Source organism: Equus asinus, chromosome 26 (genome assembly GCF_041296235.1).
Source record: "Equus asinus isolate D_3611 breed Donkey chromosome 26, EquAss-T2T_v2, whole genome shotgun sequence".
Taxonomy (NCBI): Eukaryota; Metazoa; Chordata; class Mammalia; order Perissodactyla; family Equidae; genus Equus; species Equus asinus.
The window spans coordinates 24,534,784-24,546,328 of NC_091815.1; the positions used below are offsets into that span (position 1 = coordinate 24,534,784).

The following is an 11,545-nucleotide window of genomic DNA, read 5'->3' on the forward strand; positions in this document are numbered from 1 at the left end:
AAAAAACCAAAAAAGGATTCTGACCTTTGTTATGCTACATTTCATGGAAAATCTAGTGGTCCTGTCTCTGTGGCCTTTGCTTCTATCCCTTAAGCTGGGGCCATGGAGCACACAGGGTAGGTGTGGGGAGGGGGAGGAGGGGTAGGCGGAAGGAGACCCCAGGGCCTGGGACCGAAGTAGAGAGAAGTCGGCTTTATTAACAGCGAAGGTTTGGAGGAGGGGAAGGGAACAGACAAAGCGAGGGGCTTGCAAATAGAACACTGGAAAAGCGCCTTCCTGCGCGTCATCATCATGTCTGTGCCAGTCCTGAAGGCCCTGGGACTCAGTCACTGTCGCTGTCGGCTTCACTGGAATCAGAAGCTGCAGCTTCACTGCCATCCTGAGCTGAGTGCTCACTGCCACTGGGGAAGGGACTGGCGCTGCGGCTGCGCTGGCCACCGCCATCACTGCCGCTGTCTGAATCGTCACTGCCACGGGCCCGGCCTCTGTCCTCCTCATCAGAGTCAGCGTCGTCCTCCGAATCCGCGTCACTGCCGAAGATCTCCTCTTTGTCCCGGGCAGCCCGGGCCTCATCCTCACTGCTCTCCTCCTCACCGCTCCCACTCTTGTCACTCGCCTCGTCCCTGTCACCTTCCTCCCGTTCACTCTCACTGCCTGAGCGCTCGTCCTCACTGCCTTCCTTCTCGCTGCTGCTGTCCTTCTCTCGCTCGTCATCTGTAAGGGAGCAGCGAGAAGTGAGGCCCAGCTTTCCAGCTTCCCAGGGCTCCCAGGGGTTGGCCTGCCCAGCCTTACCTGAGCCCCCAGCTTCTTTCTCTTCTGTTTCCATCTCCTCTTCCTCTTCCTCCTCGGGTTCGTGGTTCTCCAGCTGGGCCTTCCGTGCCTCCTGGAAGCAGCAGGGTTGAGGGGAAGGAGGGTGTTCTATGGGGCTTTTGTCCTTCTCCTCACCCACCACCCTCCCCACAGGTGCCCTGGGCCAGGGTCGCCTGTTACCTGGGCTTCCAGTTCCTTCTCGTTCATGTCCCGATGTTTGACCACAAGCAGGGCATTGGTACCTGACTGGACCCCAGCTTTGGCCCGGCGCTTACTCAGGCGGACCCTGCAGTGGGCGAGGCGGGGGGGCAATGTGGAAGATGTGGTTAAGGACCCCCAATGGGGGATCTGGTCTGACTTCGTTCTTACTACTTCACCAAAGCTTAGCCCACAACAGACCAGGATAAGTGCAGACTGAATAAGGGAGACGAAACTCAGGAGGTGGGACAGGACGATAGTTCCAAGAGCCCAGTTCGGTTGCCCTGCACTAAATTTATAAAGTATATATACACATATTGCACAGACAGAGATTTTCATGTGAATTAGTTACCACTTAAAAAGCAAAATCTAAGCTTCTGGATTTCTAGTTTGTAGAAAAGAGGAAGCTATGGCCTCACTGGGCTGTTGCGCCCCCGAAACATAGCAACAAAGGGTTGGAGCCCTTTGCTGGGCCGTGTCGTGGTGTCCCTTGGTTGCCAAGAGCTCCAGCTCACACACACCCCAGCAGACCACGGTGCCTTTTACATTCCCTGCCTGGCTTACGGGATCAGAATTTGTGATCTCAGCTTTAAGTAGAAACTCAAGGTCACACTTTCTTTCCCAACCCTTACCCCAAGGGCCCCAGCACAGCAGTCAACTTTTAGCCATCAGGGAAAAGTTGGGGGAGGGGGTGTCAGATTTTTGAATTTGGGTATCCAGCATCTCATTTAAAACATTGATGCTAACTGTATGTATTGCTCCATTCTTCGGCTATGTTACTTTCACGTGAAGTCTCTTAATGTTGGGAAACTTGGCTGTCTACCCCATACAAAAGCTCTGATGTCTCCAGTGTTAGGTAAAGATTTTCTCTGGGGTCTCACATTAACACCAGGTCCAGGCCACTTGCATGAGCCAGCTTCTGCTGCTCTTGCTTACTAACGCACATGACAACTCCTTAGGTACAGATGACCTCCAGGGTGGCCCTTGCACACGCCATAGTCTTAATTCTGTAACATAGGGCCGGGCTAATCTGAGATAGGAGTGTGCTGAGTACCTAGTCTCCAGTTCATTGTAGTAGACGCCATCGCCCTCTCGGAAGATGAAGAAGTAGTTTTCCTCGTAGCCCTTGCTAGCCTTGTTCTTCACGTTCCAGTTGTACTCGCGAGCAATCTTGTAGTCATACCTGAGGATGAGGGGACCAGGGTCAGCCCCATTTCCTCCCTATCAGAAAAGGAGGTACTTCTCAGTCCCCAAAACCTCCCCCCAACCCACGCACACATCATCTGGTGCATAGTCCATCTCCTCTTCCTGGTCCCGCTTTCGCTTCTTCAGCGTCTCCTCCACAGGCAGGAAGTAGGCCACAAACTGGTTCCCTTCCTCATCCATCATGCCTCTGGTTGGGGGAAGGGGAGGAGCAGTGAAGAGTGACAAAGGGGCAGTAAGGAGCAGGCCAAGGTGGGTGCCAGGGCCACTTACCTGATCATGGCCTGAGACATCATCTCCAATGCAGCTGCACCACTCGTGTCCTTGGGGGCTGGGTCTGAGTCAAAGATTACCTGAGCACACGGGTTGATCCACATCTGGGGGGTGGACAGCACTGGGGTTAGACTGGGACAGGCAGAGATGGCAAGCTAACCCTCTCTGCCTCCTGCCCTGGGTCTGACCTTAAAATCTGGGAAGACAGGCATGACCTCCACTGGCGTCACCCGGGGCTTGCTGTAATGCTGGGAGATCTGGTGGAGGCGAAAACGGTGAGGAGGACGCAGAGCTCCAGAGCCACACCTCTGCCTCCCCCATCCCAGTCCCTCAATTACCGATTTCTGGGCATCCTCAAAAGTCTTCTCAATGGCTGTGATCTGGCTGTCCCTGTCTTTGTAGATTTCTTCCTCAGTGAACTGCTGCTTCACAGAAACTCCAATCCTAGGGGTCAAGAGACAGGCCTTTAGGGGCCACTGGACACAGCTGAAGTCTCCACGTTCCCCCTCTTCCCACAACTTACTTGACCTCAGGCTTCTCATTGGAGATGCCGTAACGGTTGAACTCGGTTGAGATGTACTCTGTCTTCCGCATCCATGGCACCACCTTTGCGTGCTGCTGGGATCTGGGGTGGGGGATCAGGTGCCTCAAGACTCCATCACCCTCCTCCCATCGGAGCCAGTCCCCACTCAGCACCCCCTCACCTCTTAGAGCTGGTGGGGGCCTGAATCTCCTCTTCCAAAAGCTTCTCATCAGCTGGATCTAGGAGTACTAGAGGGGAGCAAGGGAGCAGGAGCCCATGAGGGAGGCCCAGGCCCGGCCTCTGCTGCCCTAGAGCACGCCCTCCCCGCCTCCCCACACACCGTTGGGGTCAATGCGGTAGGTATCAGGGTTGATGAGGTCGATGGTGACCCCGAGGTCTGGCTCAGTCAGGAGGTCATGTTTGTGCTGTTTCTCCAAGGAGGTCGCCTTGTACTGGACGAACCTGGTGGGGAAACATGCCCATTATGGTTTCCTGATTCCAGCCTTCTCCCTCACATCCCTGCTTCCCAGAGGCTCAGCTTCTCCATGGAGGAACTCAGAAGGGAGTTCCTCCATGCTGGAGCCAGAAGGCTGGCTCTCCAGTGGAAAGAGACTTGGACACTGCTTGCTTCATTCATCAACAAATACTCTTGGCGCGCCTACTACCATGTGCTAGGGACGACTCCAGGCCCCGAGGGAGCAGTCACCAAGAACAGCGGTCCTTGCCCTCAAGGACCTCATGTTCTAGATGAGCTGTCTCCCCACCCCGTCATCCCCATCCTTCTCACCTGTTCTGGTCGAAGGGGTAGGTGATGAACTTGGGGTCGAAGGGGATGTCAGGGAGGCTATTGCAGTACTTGACTCGGCAGACCACTCCAGACCTGGGAACACAGCGGCTCAAGACCTGGCCCCCGCCGCCCCACCTCTGCTCCCAGCCCCCGCTGGCCCCCCGTTCCTGGGAAAGCACAATGGGGCTCACCTCTCAGGCAGAGTCCGGTGGGAATTGGGCCTGGTGGGCAAGAGAGAGAAAGATGGGAAGGACGGGACCGACAGGAGAGTGAAGGGGGCTTCTCCAAGCTTCTGAGAGAGGGAGGGGGTGACAAAAGCTCACTCCTTTTGGTGGGGGCGCTCCAAGCGCTTTAATGGAGGGAGCCAAATATTCAGTTCCTTTCAGATAAAGTGTCCCTAAATGCTTTAGCGAGTGGAGCCAAGCGACCAATCTCTTTTGAAGGAGGTGTCTTCCAAGTGCTTTAATGAAAAGAACCACATACTCCACTGTTTTTAGGGAAAAGGGTCTCCAAACGCTTGACTCAATCCCTGCTGCATAAAGTCTCCAAGAGCTTAATCCCTGAACCCCACGGCAGAGGAGGAGGGGGCAACACCGCGTCCTTGGAGGAACCCGCCCCTCTCCGTCAAAGGTGAGCCCTCCGTGACGTCACGGCGTTTGCAACGAAGGTTTGACGTCACAGGCAAACCTGGGGGGCCGGTGACGTTGTAGGCAGACACCCGCACTCGACCCCCAGCCTCGCCGAAACCTGGAGAGACCTAGAGGAAAGCGCTGCAGCCGGCGGCGCGGCGTCTACCTGTGGCCATCCTCCCGCTGGGCCTGGGTCTGGATGGTGGGCGCCATGGCGACGAGGCGACGGCAGCCCGGACGCGATCCTTGCCGAGTCGCGGGGAGACGCTGAAAGGCGTTCCGACTTCGGCGGACGCCGAGTACGAGGCAGCGCTCGGGCCGGCGCCGCTCTCCGCGGGGGCTGGGTCAGGACGAGGTGAGCTGCTGAGAAGAGTTCCAGTGGAGACTCAGGTAAACGCACAGGCAGCGCCGAGGACAGCCTCGCAGCTCCGGCTCCACCAACTGCCGCCAAGACGCTGAGGACCCGACAGGGCGCCTCAGGCCGCGAGGCCTTCTGGGAAATAGAGTCCGGCTCGGACCCGCACCCGGATTGGCGAGCGGCAGGAGGAAGGGCGGAGCGAGGCAGGAAGAGCCTCTTGTGATTGGTGAATTGGTATCTCAGTCTGGATTTCCAGTGTTAGAAGGTAGGGCGCCTTCTTTCCTCCCATTGGCTGAGTTTCCTGGGAGGCGGGGCTAACCAGCAAACAGGGCCTAGAGACCAGACACTAAAAAAGAAGCCGGGAGAGACGCACTTGTGACGCACTTCCGAGGCGCTAAGCGAGGAAGATGGCTGCGTCCCAGCAGCAGGCTTCCGCGGCTTCCTCTGCTGCTGGTGTGTCGGGTCCTGGTTCGGCGGGTGGCCCGGGTCCCCAGCAGCAGCCGCAACCACCGGCACAGCTGGTGGGGCCTGCCCAGAGCGGGCTTTTGCAGCAACAGCAACAGGACTTCGATCCCGTGCAGCGCTATAAGATGCTCATCCCGCAGCTGAAGGAGAGTCTACAGGTGCTTGGCCGGGAGCTGCGAGAAGCTAACGGGGCTTGGCTCTCGGACTCCAGGGGGGCGGGTGGAGAGTCGTTTAGTCAGGAAGAGAGCGCAAGGAGCGTTAGGCAGGGAGCAGGAGTGAGACGGCCTGCTCCTGATGAGGCCCAGGCGAAGCTCTGCGGACTGACAGTCTGAGGCGGGGTCAGCGCGGATGTTGAGCCTGGGAATGGCCGGGACTCGAGTGGGAGGGAGTTTAAAGGAGAAACCAGGCTCTGGTGGTTAACGCCAGAGGAAAGGCCTGGTCTGTGCAGAGATTCTGCCCGTGATTGGTGGGTGTGGGAGGAGGCTATTGGCGAGAGCCCCAGCTGAGAGCGGTCTCTGGGAAAATACGGTGGTTATTGCTATAGAGGAACGGAAGCGGGGGCCACTCTGGAGTGACAGGAGGAGAAGTGCCAAGTGAAGAGGAGGCCGGAGATTGGATGGATCTTAAGGAAGAGTGTAGATATACCAAAGGCGTCCCCTTCTGTGTCTCCATCTCCCGCATCTTTTTTTTTTTTAACTAGACCTTGATGAAGGTTGCAGCCCAGAACTTGACTCAGAACACTAACATTGACAACGGACAGTGAGTGTAGTCCCCTTTCCCCAGGATGTCCTCCTATCTCCACCCCAGTCTTAGAAACTCATTCCCTGAGCCCAGCCAACCTTCCCCAACCCCCACCTTTCCTTCTGTTTTCAAGCCCAGCTCTCTAGCGCCCGGCCTTGTTCTTTTTGCTGCTTCTGCCACTAACGGTCCCCTAGGCCCTGCCTTGGGGCTCCTGAGCCTATACCTGCTTTCCTGATGATACTTGGTTGGGTAGACACTGATGTCCCAGAGATTGGCAATCCCTACCCCAGTCAGCTTCTTCTCCTGGGCTATAGAAAGAGCAGCGACGGACCCATGCAGCGCTTTGACAAGTGTCTGGAGGAGTTCTACGCCCTCTGCGACCAGCTGGAGCTCTGCCTGGTAAGGGGCCTCCCAGACACTGAGTGGCCACCACTCTGCCTCAGCCCCCGGGGTCCTCAGGAACCCTCGTTCAGTCAGTCAGCACAGACTCACTGTGCATTTCCTGCGGGCTGGCCCTGTGCTTCACCTCATGCTAGGGACACAATGTTGCCCTGATGGTTGCCGTCAGAGAGTTTCTACTTCAGTGGGGTGACGTACATCCCCGAACAGCGACAGTTCAGAGTGGTCAGGGCTATAATGGGAGAAGCCCAGGACTATGATGGGGGAAGTATAGGCAGAGGGGTCTGGACTACAATGAGGAAAGCTCAGGGGGCTGTGGCAGCCCAGAGAAGGCCCCTGGCCCTGCCTAGGGAGAGAGTGGCTCAGGGAAGGCCACTGGTGGAGAGCACCTCTGAGCGGAGGCTGGAACAAAAATGGAAGCAGGGCAGGACTTGCGAGGAGGGCACATTCCTAAGAGCACAACCTCTGGAATCAGATGGGCCACCAGGCTCTCCCTGAGCCTTGAGTTCCTCCTGTGGAAAATGGATTTTCAGACAGTCTCAGCAAGATCCTGCATGCAAAGTACTTCCCGTGATACCGGGCACCTGGCAGATGTTTCATGTGGCATCATGGTCTTTATTTTGAAGGAAAAGTCAGAGTTTGAGAAGTCTGGTAGTAGAAGAAAGGTTTTCCAACCAGAAAGGAACAGCTTCTGCTTTAAGTTCCTTTTAGGAACGTGGTAAAATTCAGTCTCGCTCAGGTTTAAGTGGGGCTTGTTGCATTTTGAAAATAGCTGAGGGCAGTGGGGAGCCATGAAGGATTTCAGTCAAGGAAGAACATGGATCCATTTGCTTTTTTAAGGAATGTGTCTCTGGCTTTCACATGAGAGATGGGTTAGAGGGGCCGAGAGTGGAGGCTGGGAGCCCAGGGAGGCAGCCATGGGAGGATTCCAGTGGGCTGGGTCCCACCAGGGCGGGGCCCTGAGGAGGTGGGGGAGGGCAGATGGGAGGGAGGCTCAGAAGGCATTGTGGACAGGCCATGGCTCTGCCAGGCTGTGCACCATCTGAGGCCCAGGGCTCTAGCTGGAATGGTAGGGCCATCCCGGGACAGGGACCCAGGAGGAGGAGTGGTTTGAGGGCGGAGTATGAGAGCTGTGGAATTTCAGGAGAGGCTGGGGACACAGATGTGGTGTCATCAGCTCAGAGGTGGAAACTGAGTGGCATGTGTGGGCGAGACAGCCTGGAGAGGGCATGAGACCGAGAGGAGGAGACGGGACCTGGGAACTGCCACGTTGAAGGCTTGGCTGGAGTAGAAGTCCCTAGAAGGAGCAGCCAGAGAAGTAGGAGGAAACTCAGGAGCAGGTGCCATCAGAGTCCACTGCCGGCTCCCAGCTTGTGGTCAGGACCAGGACGGTCACAGCAAGGGCACCTGACGTTCATTAGTTAGCACTTAAGTGCTGTGCCAGGAGCCGTGTGTGTCTCACGTGCTATTCTCCTCTTATGGCGTAGCAGAGGTAGTGATGAAACCCATTTTCCAAAGGAGGAAACCAGCTCAAGAGGGATAGCCGCATGCTGAGGTCACCTAGCAGGTGGCTGGCAGGGCAGCTCGGACCCGGCGACCCTGGGAGTGCAGAGGCTAAGCAGGCTACCCCCGCCAGCCCTCGGGGTGGACGTGGGAGTCCCCAGAGGGAGGCTGACCGGCACCTCGCCTGCCTGTCCACAGCGCCTGGCACACGAGTGCCTGTCACAGAGTTGCGACAGTGCCAAGCACTCTCCCACGCTGGTGCCCACAGCCACCAAGCCGGACGCGGTGCAACCTGACAGCCTGCCCTACCCGCAGTACCTGGCGGTCATCAAAGCCCAGATTGCCTGTGCCAAGGACATTCACACGGCTCTGCTGGACTGCGCCAACAAGGTCACGGGCAAGACGCCGGCACCACCCACGGGCCCCGGGGGCACCCTGTGAGCCGGCGCGGCTGGGAGGGGGCAGGAGGGGGGCGGGGGACAGGGAGGGAATGAAGAGTGGCCTCAAATCAGCCTTGTGTCTTTTTTCCCCCTGCACAGCACGGCTGGAGCCAGCAGGGGGCGGGCGCAGCCAGCAGGCTGCACACAGGGCGGGGCCTGGGCTCCTGGCTGCCGGCTGGCGCGCGTGGACTTTGGACTGTGCCTGGTGGTGACCTCTTTCATGGGTTCTCCGCCGACCTGGCCTGGGTGTGGAGCCCTGTGTGGGCCCCTCGCCCTCATCCTTCCTTGATTCTGCCCCATTTTGGGGTGGTCTCTGTGTCTGCTCCTTTTTCTAGCTGTCCTCTGTGTGTCTCTACTGCATGTGGCTGTTGTCTCTCGTTCCATCTCTTTTTCGAGGCGCTCTCTCTGCCTCTGTGGTCTTGTGCCTCCCTGTCTCTCACCATCTCTCTCTTCCAGTCCCCTTTACTGTCTTCTGCCTCCATCTCCTAACTGGGACTCTGTCCTATGAAGCGGGCCAGATTCTGGGAGCCAGAACCTTTGGGTTGCCTGGGGTGGGGGAAGGGTCGCAGCCAAACCCAGGGATCCCCAGCATCTCCCATGTCAGCCCGGTCGCCAGGGTCCTTAGCTCAGGAAAGGAGAAGTTGCGAGGGTCTAGGCCCTGACCTCAGCACGCCTGGTCAGGGAGCAACTCGGGCCCCCACCCGTACCCAGGGCCTGCGTCAGCAGCACTCAAACTAGGGGCGTTGTGCAATCCGTGGTGAGGCCTGGCCCAGCTGGATGCCTGGGTCCCTGTATTTTTAGCCCCAAAGCAGAAGTGAAAAGGCCCCAGTAGGGGTGAATCATCAGTCCTGGGGAAGAACCCAGGCGCCTGGGCTGCAGCTCCGGGAAGCAGGCCTTGGGGAGGGGGCTTCAGGGAGGGGGTGCCCCACCAGGCTCCCCACTTCCCTCAGAGCAGGCTTTGGGGAGCTCAGCCATGGCCGTCAGGTCTGGGCAAGTGCAGGGCGGAGCTCCCAGCCCAGGCCCAGCTGGTGGGGTGTGAAAGGCTCAAGTGACTCAGCCTGGTTGTGGGGCCGCCCCACCCAGCACCTTCTGTGCCGTGGTTCCCATGTCTCCACCCAGGGACCTTCTGTCCTGGACCCCACATCTGCAAGGAAACCCAGGACCTGGAAACCTGTGATTCACCCAGAGCCCAGGTCCCCCCACTGGAGTCCCGGGAACGGCGAGCGTGTGTGTGTGTGGCACATCCCAGGAAGTTTCCCCGCCGCCTCCGTGTCCTTGACGTGCCAGGCACACAGGGCAGGCCTCGGGAGGGGCAGCAGCCCTCTCAGGCACTGGGGGGGACTTAGGGAAGCCACAGCTCTCCCGATTTGCCGAATCAGGCCCCCAGCTCCCTCCCCAGATCGTCCAGGATGCTCTCCTTCACTTAGAGGCCACTGCTGGTGGACCTGACTCCCGTCTACAAAATACTTTCCCAGCGACATCCAGATTCATGTTTGATCGACTCCCTGGGGACTATAGCCGAGCCAAGTTGGCACATAAAACTGACCATCATAATCTGTTCCTTGTCACCCGTACCTGTCTCCTGAACTGTACTTAATCTCCAGGTACAGCAAAAAATAAGAACAAATCTTATTTCCAGCTAACATGGTGCAGTTACCTATGTACAACCAAAAATGCACTTGTTCCCCAGAAGAGCCCACCGCCCTCCAGCCTGGGGACACACACCACGTACTGGTGGAGATGTGACAGTCCCCGGGGCACACTCACAAGACAGGTACAGCTGGCCCCGTGAGGCGGAGTCAGCAGCGGCACACACAGGTGGGGGCATGACCTCCCGGCACCATGACCCAGGGCCCAGCAGTGCCTACAGCCACGCCCAGGGAGACGGCCGGGACACCAGTGGGCAGCCGGGTGATGGATGCACAGTTCACCAGCCACGTCCGGGCTGGCAGCTGCGCACCAGGAAGCTGAGTTCACTTAAGAAACATTTATTGAGCATGTAGTGTGGGCCAAGCCCTGCACGTTGTGCCCGAAAGATCTCTGCCTTCCTGGAGCTGGGATTCCAGTGAGAGAGTTAAGTGGGATCAAGTGAGACAGTCTCAGCTAGAAGTTCCCAGAAGAGACAGAAAGCAGAGAAGCGGGAGAGACCAGAAGTGGAGAGAGATTTATAACAGCAAAAAAAGAATGGTACTTGGGGATAAATCTACACAAAGGCAAGATTTGCATATGGAGGACTGTGTTACTTCACTGAAAAGCATGAAATAAAGTTTGAGAGCTTGGGTTGGGTAGTGGTTCGTGGGTATTCATTATTATGGTCTGTAAATAGATGTTACAATGTATTTATTTGTTAAATAGATGACAAAATTATTTAAAAAATTTTTTTTAATCCTTGGCTGAGGTCCTGAAGACCTCACTGAGAAGGTGGTATTGGAGGAGACTTGAAGGAGAGGGAGGAAGTTGTGGACATTCAAGGCAAGAACATTCTAGAACATTCTTGGTGAAGATTTTCACTAGATTGTTAGATCCAGGCGGAGATGGTGCAGGCTGGCGCGCAAGCACACACTGCAAGGAAGGGTGTGAGCTGCACAGCCACACGGCAACAGACCGTGGGGACACAGGCACACGCGACAGCCCTCAGCCCCAGTGGAGAATAGCATAGCCCACCACCCCACAGTCCTGGGGTCCCCAGGGTCTCTCTCCCAGTGACTGCCCCACAGACAGACTCTTAAAGGAACAATTCACCGTGTCAATAACAAGCAAGCCTCTAACCACCGCCTCACCCACTATCTCTCACCCCATCTCGCCCCACGGCAGGCAGACTTTGCCCATCACTGGCTGACTCAGCCCTCCCTCCAACTTCACCTTATCTACAGCGGCCTTGGCTGGGCCACGATAAGGCTTCTCAGGTGTGAGTGTGTGTGCCTCCGCCCCGCTCTGCCCGCGGAGGCCACCACGAGTGGTGACAGCGACAGGGACCAGGGAGCGCAACAGCCACCCTCATCATGCGCGCTGTAGACGTCAGGAACCAAAGTTCACCAGTTTCACTGCCTTGTGACTGCGCCACAGGGGAACCGCATCCAGACGGCGGCCTCCCACGTTCTCAGCGACACCCCGAATGAGGACACAGCCGCGTGGGAACACTGTTCACTACGTACCCCGACCTCCAGGGGCCTCTCACACAGCCACAGCTGCCTACAGTCACACACGTGCTGGCAC

At 57.4% G+C, this 11,545-nt stretch overlaps 2 protein-coding genes across 2 annotated transcripts; one reads left to right on the top strand and one right to left on the bottom strand.

Moving 5' to 3' along the window:
• Positions 1 to 177: 177 nt before the first annotated feature.
• Positions 178 to 4,899, bottom strand: PAF1 (PAF1 homolog, Paf1/RNA polymerase II complex component). The gene is made up of 14 exons (XM_014860227.3): positions 4,590 to 4,899; positions 3,986 to 4,015; positions 3,795 to 3,887; positions 3,348 to 3,469; positions 3,189 to 3,255; positions 3,008 to 3,109; positions 2,823 to 2,928; positions 2,673 to 2,741; positions 2,485 to 2,588; positions 2,285 to 2,401; positions 2,063 to 2,191; positions 991 to 1,096; positions 793 to 883; positions 178 to 714 (listed from the first exon to the last, which is right to left on the bottom strand). The coding sequence occupies exons 1-14, from the start codon at positions 4,634 to 4,636 to the stop codon at positions 323 to 325; spliced, it is 1,575 nt and encodes a 524-aa protein (XP_014715713.1). The 5' UTR covers positions 4,637 to 4,899; the 3' UTR covers positions 178 to 322.
• Positions 4,900 to 5,070: 171 nt separating this feature from the next.
• MED29 (mediator complex subunit 29) lies at positions 5,071 to 10,617 on the top strand. The gene is made up of 4 exons (XM_014860228.3): positions 5,071 to 5,404; positions 5,947 to 6,005; positions 6,302 to 6,386; positions 8,088 to 10,617. The coding sequence occupies exons 1-4, from the start codon at positions 5,189 to 5,191 to the stop codon at positions 8,328 to 8,330; spliced, it is 603 nt and encodes a 200-aa protein (XP_014715714.1). The 5' UTR covers positions 5,071 to 5,188; the 3' UTR covers positions 8,331 to 10,617.
• The last annotated feature ends 928 nt before the right edge of the window (positions 10,618 to 11,545 follow it).

Coding starts and splice junctions, on each gene's coding strand:
- PAF1 (XM_014860227.3), bottom strand. CDS start 4,636: ATGGCGCCCACCATCCAGACCCAGGCCCAGCGGGAGGATGGCCACAG. Junction 4,016..4,589: donor CAGCGGGAGGATGGCCACAG/GTAGACGCCGCG, acceptor CTTGCCCACCAG/GCCCAATTCCCACCGGACTC. Junction 2,742..2,822: donor TTGAGGATGCCCAGAAATCG/GTAATTGAGGGA, acceptor CGCCTCCACCAG/ATCTCCCAGCATTACAGCAA.
- MED29 (XM_014860228.3), top strand. CDS start 5,189: ATGGCTGCGTCCCAGCAGCAGGCTTCCGCGGCTTCCTCTGCTGCTGGT. Junction 5,405..5,946: donor AGCTGAAGGAGAGTCTACAG/GTGCTTGGCCGG, acceptor TTTTTTAACTAG/ACCTTGATGAAGGTTGCAGC. Junction 6,387..8,087: donor ACCAGCTGGAGCTCTGCCTG/GTAAGGGGCCTC, acceptor GCCTGTCCACAG/CGCCTGGCACACGAGTGCCT.